We start from the raw sequence: 16,003 nt of genomic DNA, 5'->3' as shown, positions 1-16,003 counted from the left end.
TCGCCTGTTGGCAGGACAGACTTCAAACCGTGCTTTCCCCGCAGGCACAGACGTCTCGCGCTGCTGAAGCAGGTGAGCATCCGGGAGAACTGCTGCTCGCTGTGCTGTGACGAGGCGGCGGACACACAGCTGCGGCCGTGTGGGCACAGGTAGGGCTCAGGACCTGCCCTCCGCCCCGGCTCATGCCGTCGGTGTTGGCTCGTCACACGGCTGTTCCGGGGTGTCCGGGGTGTTGCTGCTAGCCCGGGGCTGTCCGTCCCGGCTCATGATGTCCAGCATGGATGGGACGAGAGGGCAGTCTGTGGGCGCGGGGGGTGGCGGAGAGACGGTCCAGCAGGTAGGTGTCTGCCTTGCGCGCAGGAAGCTCACGTTTCATCCCCGGCACCCCATAGCGTCACCTCCGCCCCACCAGGAGTCATCCCTGAGCACGGAACCAGGAGGAAGTCGGGAGCACTGCCAGGTGTGGCCCACCGGTGGGGGCGGGGAAAGTGTTTGCTGAGCAGTGTATGGCCGTCTTCCAGAAACCTGGATCAAGCTGCTTCATCTGTTTGTGTTTTGTTTTGTTTACTCACGGTTATGTTTTTCATCTGCTTTTCACTTCACAACACACACACAAGACTTAAATGCTACATAGGATTGTGCTGGGTGATTCCATTTCGTTTTAAAGGCGCCTCTAAAACTAAGTTGTGTATGCTTCACTTTTTTTTTTCTTTTTGGGTCACACCCGGCGTTGCTCGGGAATCACTCTGCACTCAGGAATTACCCCTGGCAGTGCTCAGGGGACCATACAGGATGCTGGGGGTCAAACCCAGGTTAGCCGTGTGCAAGGCAAATAAATGCCTACCCCACTATACTATTGCTCCGGCCCCACCTTCTAACTATTTTTGAAAGCAGAACCTCCCTTTTGTTTAGCCAACTGTTCTACAGGAAAAACCCAGAAAGTGACTTGAATTCTATGGAACATAGAACTCTATGTGTCACCGCCAGTGTGCCCAGCAAGTCAGAAGGTCTCCAGGAAGCCCTCCCAGCTGCCTTCGGAAGGGGCAAGGCTCTGTGTGCTGACTGTCGGGCAGGGGTCAGGCCGCTCCCTGCTGTGCCGCCCAGCCAGCCCCCACCCGTGTCCTCTGAGGGTGCTCTGACCCAACCTGCTGTTTGGGGTGGTATATCCCACCTGTCTCCTTTCCCCCGAGTGCTGCCAGTCTTCTGAACAGCAGGCGTAAGACTCCAGCCCTTGGTACCACTCCAGAGCGTCTCAGTTTGAGCACTCTGGAGGGTTTAGTTAGCAGAGCCTCACAAACAGGTGCATAGTTTTTAAGGTGGGATAAAGGGGGTGGTTGGTTGGGTTTTGGGCACTTAGGGAGCACTCCTGGCAGGGCTCAGGGGACTCTAGGGAATGGTCCATGCAAGATGAGCACCCTCCCTGCGCTACTGTAGCTCCAGCCCCCAACGTTTGGAGGTCTTGACTCTTCCTCCTGTAAGTGACCTTATATGGCTTTCCTTGAGTTTGTTCTTCACTTGGCCCAGAAAACTCTACCAAATCTGTCTTGCGGCACATGTGGACATGAGTTCAAATCTCAGGTGGCCCCCGTGTGTGGATCCAAGATCCTGGCAGATATGCTGTCTGCAGGTCTTAGCACTGCAAAGTGATTTCTGGCTACACCACAGGTGTGTTTGAGCACCACAAAACCTGACAGCATCACAGTGGGTAGGACATTTGCCTTACACATAGCCAACCTGGGTTCAGTCCGTGGCACCCTATTTGGTCCCCTGAGCCCATCAGAAGTTATCTCCAAGCATGGAGCCAAGAGTACACCCTGAGCACCACCAGGGATGGTCCCAAAACAACAACAACAAAAAGCATGTTCAGTCCTATAGCCAAGAAGTATGATCTCTTACAAGCACGTGTGTGAATACCACATCTGTGACACGTGTGCCTCAGCAAAAATGTTCAACACATGGGGCCCGAGAGATCATACAACAGCCAAGGCACTTGCCTTGCACACAGCTGACCCAGGTTCGACCCTCAGCACCCTATAGGCTCCCCGGGAGTGATTCCTGAGCACAGAGCCAGGAGTGAGCCTGAGCACTGCCAGGGACAACTCAAAAAACAAAAAAAAATAAAAAGCTTGCCCCAGGGAGCACTGCTTAAAGGAGTACAATTTCCAAGTCCGTGGCCAAGTGTGTGAGCGCCACAGCTAACATTGTACATACACCACAGCCACACAAGTGTGTCCCCTCTGGTCATCACAGCACTGATACCATTCATGAAAGGAAGTGGGGAAGGATATGACAACAGTGAAGATTAAATGAAACTACTGGGGGGGCGTGGGCTGGAGCGATAGCATAGTGGGCAAGGCATTTGCCTTGCACGCAGCCAGTCCGGGTTCCATCCCTGGTATCCCATAGTGTCCCCTGAGCACCGCCAGGAGTAATTCCTGAATACAGAGCCAGGAGTAAGCCCTGAGCATCATCGGGTGTGACCCAAAAAGCCAAAATAAAAAAAGAGAGAAACTACATGCAATACTAGAGCAAGAAAATTCTGAAAGTTATATGAAGGACAAATGCTATCTATTACATTATAAAACATATTTGTAGTTTTGTTTCAGTATCTGAAGAAGATGGCATAAAATGAACAAAATTTAAGCCCATAAATAGAAATAATTACAAATTACTATTTAGCGCATTGTATCAACTCTGTTGTAGACAAATTATATTGGGATAAATGTTCCGGTTATCTGAAAAAAGTAGCATTGTATGTTTGCCTGTGCATCAGTAGGTATACACCGTGTACACATACATTTTCTAGAAGAAAACACATGAACTTGTAGCTTATCCTTGGAAGAGTGTAGGACCCAGGGGCCCGAGAGCACGGCAGGGAGGGTGCTTACACAGCCCACCCGGGCCTTGTCCTCAGCACTTCATAGCATCCCCTGAGTCCAGGGCTAGGAGTAAACCCTGGGGCACTGCCAGGTGTGTCCCCAACACACACGAACCAAGATAAAAGTAGGATACAGGATCAAAAAAGCACAGAGACATTTTCCTCCCTGTATTACCTTGATTTTTAGCCATGTGTACGCGTGACCCTCCATGGTCTGAGATGGAAACAGCAGGCCAGCAGTGACCTGTAGTGCTGTCCATCTAACTGTCACTTCTGTCTTTCTCTGCAGCGACCTGTGCATGGATTGTGCCTTGCAGCTGGAGACCTGCCCATTGTGCCGTAAAGAAATAGTGACGAGAGTCAGACAGATTTCCCATATCTCATGACACACGGGGAGCAGCATCCTGGACTTATTTCTGCTCAGTTCCAGCCAATGCTGAAAAGAAAAACAAAAACAAAAAATTCTCTAATCAGTTGTACGCACATTGAAACGTATAGCCATGCCCAGATTTTATGCTAAAAGCGGTAGTTTGTCAAAGACAAAATTCTTTTAGAATCTAACCCAACTTGCCAGCCCTGAGAAATTCCTTTTAAGGCCCAGGAAAGCTGACTGCTAACAAAGGCCGGTGGTACTTCCATGAGGAAACAGTAGGAGCCTGCCCTCCTGAGTGCTGGAACCGTGCCAGAATTTCTCCACGTTGGGTTCACTTGATTGTTTAACACGGGACGTTTTGTGTCATATTCTGAAGTTTTTATTTTGGGCAAAGTCATTATGGAGAAATAATGACAGCATTTCTGGGTTAAACATACTTCCTGTTGGTCAGAGAAGACACCTGTGTCAGCATGGATATTGCACTTCGAGCCTTGAACCTGAACCTAGAATCACACAGGTCAATACAACGAGCAACGCGGAGGATCTGAGAAGGCGCACAGACTGTAGAAGAAAACCCAAATGTTTTATATTTCAGTGATTCCAAAGAACATTCTAGTTTTTTTTAAACTGCAGAAAATTGGTGGTATTTTCACATTCATGGTGTTTCTATCCAATGTCAGTACCCACATTTTGTGAGGAAGAAATGTTTTAACAATGCAGGTGGAGTTCTTAATTGCAATATTAGACTGAAGAAAAATTGGTATTTAGGGTATTTTTAAGGTACCATCAAATCAGGTTTTTGTTTTTTGTTAATTTTTTTTTTAATCAGTATTGTTTTTGGAAGTAATCTACTTTAAAACTCTTGAATTAATAGTCTCCAAAAAACTCTTAGAGGACTGTCTGAGAGCACATATTTCTGTTGTTTCGAATAAATACATGTTTTTGAATAGTAAGTTCAGTCATGGATCGTTGGCTGTGTCTTCATCGAAAGTGTTCGCCCTCTCGGGGGCTCTGGTGAAGACCTTCAAGAGTTTGTTTGTTTTTTCTCCCAGAAAATTGGAAGGTAGAATTGTAAATTCATAGAAGTTATTTTATAATGGTGTACCTCAGCAGCTGCCTTTCAATTGATGCCAAGTCCTTACTGAGTTTATACTTGAATAGTAAATATGTCTTCTGAGTTTTACAGTGTCTTAAGCTCAACGCACACTTTTTCTTATTTCCCCACCCTTTCTTGTTTGGAGTTCATTAAACCATTCTATGACAAACAGATTTTCTTCCTGACCGTACTTGTTGGGGTGCTGGATGTTTTTCCATGTCTTCAGTCTTCCATAATTTCAAAAAGAAAAAGAAAAACATAATATATATACATATATATGTATATGTATGTATACATGTATGCATATATATGTTCTCTAGCTTGTGGTGAATACAGTAATTTGCATTGAAGAATAAAACATTTCTTGCCTTTTTGAGTAAGATTTTATAACTTTTATTGGTGCCTTCTGACATTATATTCTAATTTACTGTTGTCCAGGGTAGGAGAGAATCAAGTATTAGAAAGAAACAGCAAGGTTCTCAGTATAGTGAGTCTTCACTGAGCACCTAATATGTTCTGGACAAGCTGCCTATGGTAGTATATGGAATTCCTTTTCTTAGAGCTTTATGTCTGGTATGGGGGAGTAGATAATTTGTCTTTGTCGTACAATTTCAGTGGTGAGAGAAAAGAATAGGGTGCCATGACAGATAATCTAAATGGGGACCAGAGAAACCTTATTAAAGGAAATAAATATAGTGCAAACTTAAAGGAAAGGGTCCAGGGAGATAACTCAAGTGGTAGAGCACAAATGTAGCCTGAGTTAGAGCCCCCAGCACTGGGAACCCAGCATCGCCAGCGGTGGGCCCTAATTAAAAGAGAGAGAGAAGCGTATGACCAGGCCTCATGAGGATATGCTTCTACATCTGTATAACTAAATGAACACAGCAACGTAAGCAACGACATTAATGTGGAAAAGAGCGCAGTGGGTTTCAGGACGCGATGTTGAAACTCCTGTAGCTTCAAGAAAAGGAAGCAGAGCTAGAACTATAGTACATTGGGTAGGGCAATTGCTTTGCACGCAGCCAACCCAGGTTCAATCCCCGAGCACCACCAAGAGTTCTGAGTGCAGAGCCAGAAATAACCCCTGAGCATCATCAGGTGTGACGGGGGGGGGGTTGGGAAGAAGAAAAAAAGGCAGATCGTTTGCGTCTCGCACTGCTTACCTTGATTTGATTTGATTTGATTTGAGGCATCACATGGTCCCCCAAGCAATGCCAGGAATCACCTTTGAGCATCAACCAGGTGTGACCCAAAACCCTCCAGAAATAACAGAAATGAATGGTGTGCTCCAGCGTTGGCAGAGGCCAGGGAATGATTCCCGAAGGCCATCTTAAAGATCCTGTATTCTGCTCTAAGTGCAATAGAAAACAAGCCTTTTAAACATGAAAGTCCTTTTTTCTTTTTCTTTTTTTGCTTTTTGGGTCACACCTGGCAATGCACAGGGGTCACTCCTGGCTCTGCACTCAGGAATCACCCCTGGCGGTGCTCAGAGGACCATATGGGATGCTGGGAATCAAACCCAGGTTGGCTGTGTGCAAGGCAAACACCCTACCTGCTGTACTACTTCTCCAACATGAAAGTCCTTGATAATTTTAAAAGATGGCTGTGACTTGTGTCTGAATGGTGCAAAGGACTTGGGAGGCAGGAGAGAGCACTGCTAAAAATGAGATTACCAATAGGAAAGACCATTACTCCGCAAAGCAAAGGTGACCGATGAATTCAGGGAGATGGAATAAAGGAAATGAATGGGTAATAGGTTCAAAAAGAACATAGGAGGCTATTGGCTTAGAAATTTATCCTTGAACTTAGTTAAGTTGGTCTTTTCCACTTCTTAATAGACTGGTAGGTTCCCAACTTATTTGGCCTACTGAAAAAAAAAAATCAGCAACCCCCTGGAAATTTTCCACAGTGGGTAGGGCGTTTGCCTTGCACTCAGCTGACCCGGGTTTGATTCCTACGTCCCTCTCAGAGCCCAGCAAGCTACCGAGAGTATCTTGCCCACACGGCAGAGCCTGGCAAGCTACCCGTGGCATATTCGATATGCCAAAAAACAGTAACAAGTCTCACAATGGAGATGTTACGGGTGCCCACTCAAGCAAATCAATGAACAACAGGGACAGTGCTACAGTGCTTTTTGTTTTGTTTTTGGGCCACACCCAGTGGTGCTTAGGGGTTTTCCCTAGCTCTGCACAGTAGGAATTACTCATGGTGGTTTTCTGGGGACCATTTGTAAACCCCGGTCAGCTGCATGTAAGGCAAATGCCCTGCCCTCTATACTGTCTCCCTGGTCTCATTTGTTTTAACATAGGTGATTTTATTTATTTGCAATGCCTGGGATTTGAACCCACAAACTTACATACACAGGATTCATGCAGACAAAGCTTGTGCTCTACCACTGAGCCACATCCCAGGCCATACATAAGCATTTTAGGTGAAGCTGGGAGGTAGTCTTTTACTGCTGACATATTGTAACAGGAAATAACAAAATAAAAATAAGTTTTGGGGGCTGGAGCAATGGCACAGCGGGTAGGGCGTTTGCCTTGCACGCGCTGACCCAGGTTCAAATCCCAGCATCCTATGTGGTCCCCCGAGTACTGCCAAGAGTAATTCCTGAGTGCAGAGCCAGGAGTGACCCCTGTGCATTGCCGGGTGTGACCCCCCCAAAAAAATGTTTCGTTGGTGTTTTCTCTAGTGAACAAATGAGGAAATGCACCCAACAATTTCAGCTGGAAAATTTTATTTATTTTTGCTTTTTGGGTCATAACCAGCGATGCATAGGGGTTGCTCCTAGCTCTGCATTCAGGAATTCTCCTGGTGGTGCTGGGGGACATAATGGGATGCTGGGAATATGAACCCAGGTTGGCCGCATGCAAGGTAAATGGCCTACTGGTTGTGCTATCGCTCCAGCCCCGGAAAATTTTATTTTTAGAGATTTGTGTGTGCCCCCCTCATATGCTTTGATTGTGTGAGACCCTGAGTTTATCCTTAGCAACACACACACGTGCATATACAGGGCCCTCTACGAATGATACTGATAAAAAGTATGGTGCTGTTTGCAGAATGCCAGGGGAGCAAAGATACCATTGTAGAAACCAGTTTTTGGGGAGCAAAAAATTATTTCCATGTTTCAAAGTCAGAAAATACTTTTTTAAATATTTAATAAAACTTTAATTATATTGGGACCAGAGTGATAATACAGTGGGTAGGTTGTTTACCTTGCATGAAGCTGACCCAAGGTTCAATCCTCAGCATCCCATATGGTTCCCCAGCACCATCAGTAGTAATTTCAGAGCAGAGCCAGAAGTAATCCCTGAGCATTGCCAGGTGTGACCCAAAAAGCAATTTTTACATATGTGTAATAAATTTTTTAATTAAATTGTATACTTGTGTTAAGTCACGAAATTTTTTAGTGCTTCTTAGCAGCAGCAAAGACCAGAAGGTCCTCCTCCTGGATCCCATATATTTTTCTTGTTCTTTTGTTTTTTCTTTTTTTTTTTTTTTTTGGATCCCATATATTTTTATCAAGAGAGTGGACACATTTAGTTCAAAAGAAGTGTGGTTTGTAGAGGAAATAGGTCATTAGGATATTTTCTAGTTTGCACTGGGCTTTGTAACCACTGCTTGATTTAAACAGCACTTGGTTCCATAAAAATGTGACCATTTCAGATGCAACTTTTTTCTTACTGCGTTCTTCAAAGTGGTGCTGTCAACTTTCACCAGGCCGGGCGAACCCATGAAAACCAATTCCTGTCCGATCATTTAGCATGCAGAGATGTGAATATTCCATTGCACTGAGGCGTTCCTTCCACGAGAGGGAGGAGCAGCCTTGCAAACCCGACGTCTGCATTCCCTGCCCCAGAAACCCAGCCAGCCCCGCGACGTGGGCCAGGTAAGGCTCGTGCTCTTAAAGCCCGCCTTAAGAAACGACTCGTCTTGGCAGTTCATCCCAACTTGCAACTGAAAAACACTCTGGGCTTCGATATTTTGCATGAAACAGCTGTGCGCGCTGCAGTGGCCCCGTGGTCCTTGGCCCCGTCTGCTCGCCCCCGGAGGTCCGGCTCGCGGATGCCCGCACTACCTCCCTTTCGCGGTGAACGTTCCATCCTTTTGCTCATTTCCGCTCCCAGCCTTCGCCCCGCCCCCGGCTTGGAGACGTGGGCCTGTGATTGGCTGCCGCCCGCCGCAGGGCGGCGGAAGCGGCCGCGGTCGCCTAGGCGACGGGAGGCGGGGCGCGGCGCGGTCCGTAACGGACGCGGGCGGCTCGGGGCGTGCTGCGGCGGCGGCCGAGGGGGGCCCGGCCGGGGGCGCGGGGCCGCAGCGCGGGGGCCTGAGGCCGGGCCTCGCGAGCAGGCGCTCAGCCGGCGCAGCCTGCAGCCGCCCGTGGCCTCGGTGGGGCTCGGCCGAGCTGAGCCGGGGCTGGGCAGCAGGCGACCGGCCCCCCCGGCTCGGGGTGGACGCGGCCCGGGGGGCGGGGGCGCGGCGGCGATGGACGCTCTCGAAGAGGAGAGCTTGGCCCTGTCCTAGTGAGTGCGGGGGGGCTCGGGGAGGGGGGTTCCCGCCAAGGCCTCGCCCCCGTTTCCCAGGATGGGGTCTGCGCCCTCACCGCCATCCCTTCCCGCCTCTGAGCCTCGGCCGTTGGAGAGGCCCGGCCTGAGCTGCCCCGGCCCTGGCCACGAGTCCCCAACTGACCACCCCCTCCCCCCTCCCGCACTCCCGTCGGCGGGACTCAGATCGAAATGCGCCCCCAACCCCGCGCCCCGTCGTTGGCCCCCGCGCGGGAAGCGCGCGCCCTGGGCGCACAGGTAGTTGCGGGGATGCGGAGTTGGTCCCCGCGCGTCCTCGCCGCCGCCCTCCCGGGCCCAGGTGCGCTCGTGGCGTGCCACCTGCCCCGGATTCTCCCTGAAAGCGGCTGACCCAGGCAGTGCCTTCTCCCACGTGGATGCCACCCGCGCGTCCTGCGTCGTCTTGTGCTGGGCCAGCTGAGAATCCGCCTTCTGAGTTGTCGGGAGTTGGGCTTCGCGCGCCTTTTTGGCTTTTGTGCATGCTTGACAGTGTCCCTTGTCGATTCTTTTTTTTTTTCCCCATTTTTTTTTGGGGGGGCGGGGAGAGGGGGTGGTCACACACCCGGCTGTGCTCAGGGCTTTCCCCTGGCTGAGCTCCCCGGGAGCATATGGGATGCCAGGGACTGAAACCAGGTGGGCTGCGTGCAAGGCACACGCCCTACCGCACACTGTACGGTCACTCTGGCTCCTCGATGATGGGGAGGGGTTGTTTTAACTTACTTAAAACGGCAATTGAATTACTGGCCTGTTTTCCAGCTCTTCAGCCTCTGATGCGGAATTTGATGCCGTAGTTGGGTATTTAGAAGACATTATCATGGGTAAGCGTCCACTTGACCTGGGCTTTGTTTAACTCTCAGACTCTTGCTTTGAAGGATGCTGAAATGAACTCGGAGCTCTGTTTTTAAGAAAAAACATCAAGCTACATACAGTTGTTGCTGTATCACAGTGCATTATGCTGGTTCACTGTGGTTTGTAAAACAACCACTAGCCATAGCTTACCAGGCCTTTGGGAGGACTTGTTCAGGTAACAGAATGGAAGTTGAAAGTTACAGGGCTTTTGGCATTACTTCCCAAAACATGGACCTTTGAGCATGAACTTCCCCGTGCCTTAAAACACAGCTGAAGGGGCTGGAGCGATAGCACAGCGGGTAGGGCGTTTGCCTTGCACGCAGCTGACCCGGGTTTGATTCCCAGCATCCCATATGGTCCCCTGAGCACAGCCAGGAGTAATTCCTGAGTGCAGAGGAAAAAAAAATTTTTTTAAATCAGGTTAAAACAGATTATGTCCATGAAGGACATAAGTGTCAGACTCACTTTTCTGGACTTTCCTGGGCCCTGCATTCTTTATCACTGAATCTGGTTTACATCCATAAGCCCTGCAGTAACCAGCACCAACATTTTAAGACAAATGGTGGGAGGAGGGTGCAAACTTGAGAAAAATTCATTATTGGCTTAATTTTCTGAGAATTAGGGGGGGGAAGTGTGCTAACAGGATCTGGAAGTACAAAATAAATGACCAATTTTTCCCATTGTTTAGATGATGAGTTCCAATTATTACAGAGAAATTTCATGGATAAGTACTACCAGGAGTTTGAAGACACAGAAGAGAATAAACTCACCTATACACCTATTTTTAATGAATATGTAAGTGGATTTCGAACTGGAAATTAGGTTTTATTTCAATGTAAATTTAGCTTCAGAAGATGTTGGGATTTGGTCCCCTTTTAAAATCTGTTGCCAGTATACAGCACCTGGAATTCTAAATTGAGGTGTTTCCTTCTTGCCTATCATTTCTTTTCTTTCCACAGCTCTTGAGGCTGTCTTCTAATCATTTCATCAACTTTTTTTTGGGGGGAGGAGTGTTGGTTTATGGGCCACACCTGACAGTGCTCGGGGCTATACTTCTGACTCTGCACTCAGGAATTACTCCTGAGTACAGGAAGTGCTCAAGGGACCATATGGGATGCCAGGGATCAAGCCCAGGTCAACCACATGCAAGGCCTTAACCACTGTACTATCTCTTGGGCCTCATATCAGCTTCTCTTTTTAAAAGACATTAAAGACATTTGGCTTAAAGCCAGGAAGACAGTGCAGGGGTTAACACAGTGGCCTTGCATTTTTTTTTTTTTTGACAACTCTATTTGATTCTCGACACCCCCCCAACAAGATATTTGACTTTATCATAACCCTGCTCTTGGTTATATAGTACTTGGGTTCCCCAGATGTTGTGTCTATATATCTTGAACTTTTTGCTTTACTGCAGTGGGTGATACACCCAGTAGGGGCTGTTGAAATGATGCAGGGGAGGTGGGGAGAGATGCTTTCTCTTTGCGTGCTTAAGGTAGAAACTCGGCGGGGGTGGGCACTGAAAGATTTCTGAAAGAGTGCCGTGGGCTGAGTAAGTGTGGTTTACAATCCATTACATGCTCATGACATGACTGTTAAGTGAAAACTGAGGCCAGATCATGAGCTTGGTGGGGAGGCACCAACTTCCTGAGCGCCTGGAGCTGCCCCTGCCGGGCCCCTCAGCCCTGCTCCCCGCCCAGAGGAAGGCAGTGTTGGCAGATTACTGTCCTGCTGCTGAAAGAAACCAAGACTGGAACTCTGGAACCTCAATTTTTTTTAAATTTTGTTTTGGGCCACACCAGGTGATGCTCCAACTTGGCTCTTAGGAATCACACCTGGGGGAGTTCAGGGGACCTATGGGGTGCCGGGGTCAGACCCAGGGTGGCCACGTGCAAGGCAGCACCCTCCTCGCTATCCTATCATTCCAGTCCACCAGGAACCTCAGCTTTTTCCTTTTTTTTTTTTTTTTGCTTTTTGGGTTACATCTGGCGATGCTCAGGGGTCACTCCTGGCTCTGCACTCAGGAATTACCTCTGGCTGTGCTCAGGGGATCATATGGGATGCTGGGAATCGAACCCAGGTCGGGCTAAGTGCAAGGCAAACGCCCTACCCACTGCTTTGGCCCCCAGAACCTCAACTTCTGACCCTCAGAGCACTTCGTGGAAGATCTCATTTCTTGAGGATAGGTTTACACCTCCGTTAATCTTTGTTGGTGTTTTTGGTTTGGGGGCTACACCCAGCAGTGCTCAGGCTTACTCCTGACTGCTCAGAGATCACTTCTGATGGGCTTGGGGGACCATCTACATGCTGGGGATCGAACCTGGGTTGGCTGCATGCAAAGCAAGCGCGCTACCCTCTGTCCTAGCACTCTGGCCCCAGCCTCCGTGACTTGCGACATAGAAGGTCCACTCGGATGAAGGAACCTGGGGATGCCCCTGGTGTCTGTTAGCCTAATGGTACTGTTCTGGGTGCTCTTTTCGCAGAGTCTACCCAGGTAGAGAAGCCCCCACTTCCTGTCCTGGGGTCGTGGGAGCTGGGGCTGTCTCTGCGCCCCTCTGAGCTCTCGTTTGCTGCCCTTGAACTGCCTGTGGACGCCTTTCGCCTGCAGGCGGGCAGGCCCAGCCCGGGTCTGCTTCTGTCTGGGGTCTTCCCCTGGCACACGGCGTAGGCTGTCTGAAGCCGGAGCACAGGCTTCCTGAAGAAGCAGTCCTTGTTTCCCTAACGTGCCGTCTGACCCAAGGTCCTTCCCTCTCATAGATTTCTTTGGTAGAAAAGTATATTGAAGAGCAGCTGGTGGAGCGGATCCCTGGGTTCAACATGGCAGCGTTCACGACGAACTTACAGTGAGTGGGGCTCGGCCCGGCCAGAGTGGCTGCTCCCTTCCCGTCCCCGACCTCCACCCTTCTCTCCTCCATGCGCTAGATTCTCCCTGCATGAGCACCGGTGCTTAGACTCCGGGTGGTCAGGACTGGCTGGGAGGCCCTCAGAGCCTTGGAGTGCAGTCACTCACAGCAGCCCACCTTGGAGGGCGGCGGGCAGGAGCGTGCGGTCACTCACAGCAGCCCACCTTGGAGGGCAGCGGGCAGGAACGAGTGGTCACTCAGCAGCCCACCTTGGAGGGCGGCGGGCAGGAGTGTGTGGTCACTCCCCAGCCCACCTTTGCTCTTTGCAGGCACCATAAAGATGAAGTGGCTGGTGACATATTCGACATGCTGCTCACATTTACGGATTTCCTGGCTTTTAAAGAAATGTTTCTGGACTACAGAGCCGTAAGTCCCTCCGGCCAGTCCTTCACCTTGCACCACTGAGGAAGGTTCCCAGAACTGTCACTCTGTGCCCCGACCTCTCCCCGAAGAAGGCTGGCCGGTAGCAGTGAGCCAGGCATCAGGAGAGTGAGCCTTTGTCCTCGGGCCAGCCTGGGTCCTGACCAAACTGTTTCATTCTCCTGTTTGGGTGAAACTGGCCCAGGCCCGTAGCTAAAACAGCAGCTCTCAGTCTGCACCGTTCTCTCAGTAGGAACGATAAATGTCCTATAGTGAAGAAAATTTGGTGGGGAGAGCGTGGGCCAAGGTATAGCGGGTAGGGGCGGGCATTTGCCTTGCACGCAGCCAACCCAGATTCAGCCCTCAGCATCCCGTCTGGTCCCCGGAGCACCAGCAGGAGTAATTCCTGAGTGCAGAGCCAGGAGGAACCCCTGAGCATCTCCGGGCCCCATGTGTGCTGAGCCAAAATGCAAAATGACTTCCTCCCTGTTCCACGTGTCCCCGTGGCAGCCCACCCTCCCGCTGACCCGCCCCTCCTGATGCCAGGGTTCAGAGCTAGTAGGAAGGCTCACGATCCCCCCCTTTTCCTCACGAAATCCTTTCATCCACACAGGAGAAAGAAGGCCGGGCACTGGACCTGAGCAGTGGTCTGGTGGTGACATCCTTGTGCAAGTCACCCACTGTCCCCGCTCCCCAGAACGACCTCCGGCCGTAGGTCTCACCTGCAGGCTGGTTCTCAGCAGCCCCCGGTGACCTGGGGGCCGCTTCCCTCGTGACTGACTAGGGCCGTGTCAGAACGCCCAGCTGCCCCGCGGGTCTTCGGCAACGTTAAGTATTGCTGGGGCAGAGCAGACTCGCCTGGCCCTCCCGAAACCCTCTTCCGTGCTCAGCAACGCTGGAGCCTCTCTGGCTTCTGTGTCCACAAGCATCCCCCCCCCCCGGGGGGTCCCTTCCTGGTGTCGGAGTGTCCCACTGGGAAGGAAGAACCCAGCAGCGCCATAACTGGTCCCCGCATGCATCTGTTTTGTGCACTCGGAGTCTTAGAAGCACCCCCAGAGTTTTAGTCCTGCGGCCGCAGTGGGGTTTGATCATTAGGGAGCCTTACCTGGGGTACCCCTGAGTCAGCTGCCCGTCTGGGGGTTCCTGAAGCGCCCTCCTCTTACCAAGCAAGTCCTGGCTCGAGGGGTCCAAGGAGAGAAACACCCTTGATGTGGAAGCTCCCTGTGAAACCAGCCCCGAGTCTTGCAGCAGCCCCGTATCAGTCTCCCGTCGCTGGTCTGCTGCCGCCCCCACCCCCACCCCCAGTTTCACTCTTTCAAGCAGTTTTGTTAAAAAAAAAAAAAAGGTTTTTAGAGATGAACACTCAGGCTATCTATTAGGTCTCTCCTGGGTCTTTCCTGATCACCCACTTCAGGATCAGAGTATTCTGTGTCGCCTGCTTTCTCGGGTCAGTGCCGTGGAGGCCGTGGAAACGCCTTCTCCGCTGCCCTTCGTACGCCCTGGGTGCCAGCCACACGCCTTGTCCCGCAGCACGCCGTGCGTTGGCGCAGGTTTGTGCTTCAGACCCTCTGTATAAATCAGCGCTTTCGTCCTCCCGCTGGTCAAGGGCCCTGCAGCCCCCTCATCCTGCGGACGCTTCCTACCAAGATGGTGTTCCCCCGGGCCAGGGCAGCGGCCGCGAGAGGCGCCTCTGCTGCCCCCGTCCCGGGAGAGAACGGGCCACACGCAGAGACAGGGTGTGTTGAAACAGTCATTCAAACCCCAGTATGGACCTTCCCAGTTTCCTTTTTTTAAATAATCTGTACGAACTTTTTACTTGGCTTGTTGGCGTTTTGAAGGACGACCTATAGGCTGTGTTCTTCTGTACTGGTGTGTCTCTTATTAAATACTTTTGTACCATCGTAAAACGAGCTGTTTCTCCAGAACCGTCCCTCAGGGAATCACCTCCTTTCTTCCTTGACGGAACGTCGCTGTGGCCAGCAGGGTAGCGCCCCCTCCCCGCCCCGGTGCTCTGGAAGGACTGCCCACTGCAGGCGGGCGTGCTGGACGCCCCGGGGAAGGCCCACTGGCTGGGGAAAGACAGATGGGCACGTTCAGGGGGCCCGTGAGCGCAGAATGAGTCAGAGGGAAGCAAGGAGCTCACTCACCCTTCCCCACCCAGGGAAGAGCAAGCCGTGACACTAGGAGACTGGCCTTCCGGGGCCACACCCCGCGGCGCTCGGGGCTTCCGCCTGCCTCTGCACTCGGGGTCACTCCTGGTGGGGATGGGAATCAAATGGGGCCCCGGGGGTCGAGCCCGGTCAGCTGGGCTCAAGGTGAGGACCTTACCTGCTGTGCTCTCACTCCGGGCCCGTCCTGGTTCCTTTTAGAACAGGCTAAAAATCTCTCCCTCCACACCAGGGCGAAGGCGTCAGTGCCACCCTCAGTGCGTCAGGCCTGCCTGGGAAGGGAGCCTGCTGCTCTGCCCCGCGCGGGATGGCCATCCTCCCGGTGCTCAGCCGCCCCACGGGAGACGCTGTCCACTCAGCTCCCGCCCACCCTGAGCCAGGGTGACGATGTCCGATTCAGCAGCTCGGCCTCTCCATAGAAACAGTTTCAGGTGTGGGGAGACCCTGGAAGGCTTGTCGGGTGGGTTCCAAAGTGAGTTGATCTTTAAAGCTAAACTCTTAGTGGGCCCGGAGAGAGTACAGCAGGCAGGGCAAGACTCCCCGGCACCCTCTGAGGGCCCCCAAGCCCTGCTGGGAGTGATCCCCCAAGTGCAGAGCCAGGAGTAGGCCAAGGGCACTATTAGGTGTGGCTCAAAAACAAAGGGAAAAAAGAATTAAAAGCTTAACTTTAGGGCTTACTCCTGGCTCAGACATAGAGCATTTGCCTTGCATGTATGGGACCCTACATTCAACACCATCACTGCAAAAAAAAAAAAATCTTGAACCAGGAAGATGGTTCAAAGGCCTGGTGTGCATGCAAAAGCAGCATCGGGCATGG

At 51.2% G+C, this 16,003-nt stretch overlaps 2 protein-coding genes across 2 annotated transcripts in view; both read left to right on the top strand.

Annotated features, from left to right (window-relative positions):
* Nucleotides 1-4,723, top strand: part of RSPRY1 (ring finger and SPRY domain containing 1) — a 53,173-nt gene extending 48,450 nt beyond the window's left edge. The window contains exons 14-15 of the mRNA XM_004600645.2: nt 45-149; nt 3,168-4,723. Coding sequence (XP_004600702.1) covers nt 45-149; nt 3,168-3,264 — 202 coding nt within the window. The 3' untranslated portion in view covers nt 3,265-4,723. The remainder of the gene's footprint in view (nt 1-44; nt 150-3,167) is intronic.
* A 3,863-nt stretch (nt 4,724-8,586) lies between these two features.
* Nucleotides 8,587-14,925, top strand: ARL2BP (ADP ribosylation factor like GTPase 2 binding protein). The gene is made up of 6 exons (XM_004600644.2): nt 8,587-8,870; nt 9,666-9,727; nt 10,447-10,553; nt 12,513-12,598; nt 12,928-13,024; nt 13,632-14,925. The coding sequence occupies exons 1-6, from the start codon at nt 8,833-8,835 to the stop codon at nt 13,731-13,733; spliced, it is 492 nt and encodes a 163-aa protein (XP_004600701.1). The 5' UTR covers nt 8,587-8,832; the 3' UTR covers nt 13,734-14,925.
* Nucleotides 14,926-16,003: the final 1,078 nt, after the last annotated feature.

This window comes from Sorex araneus, chromosome 8 (genome assembly GCF_027595985.1).
Source record: "Sorex araneus isolate mSorAra2 chromosome 8, mSorAra2.pri, whole genome shotgun sequence".
In the NCBI taxonomy this organism is placed as follows: Eukaryota; Metazoa; Chordata; class Mammalia; order Eulipotyphla; family Soricidae; genus Sorex; species Sorex araneus.
Note: the sequence above shows the minus strand (reverse complement) of the source record. Positions and strands in the feature narration are given on the sequence as shown.

What these genes read in the sequence shown, in the direction of transcription:
- ARL2BP (XM_004600644.2), top strand. Translation starts at nt 8,833, where the DNA reads ATGGACGCTCTCGAAGAGGAGAGCTTGGCCCTGTCCTA. An exon ending in GAGAGCTTGGCCCTGTCCTA is followed by an intron (nt 8,871 to 9,665) that starts GTGAGTGCGGGG and finishes CCTGTTTTCCAG; the next exon opens with CTCTTCAGCCTCTGATGCGG. An exon ending in GCGTTCACGACGAACTTACA is followed by an intron (nt 12,599 to 12,927) that starts GTGAGTGGGGCT and finishes TGCTCTTTGCAG; the next exon opens with GCACCATAAAGATGAAGTGG.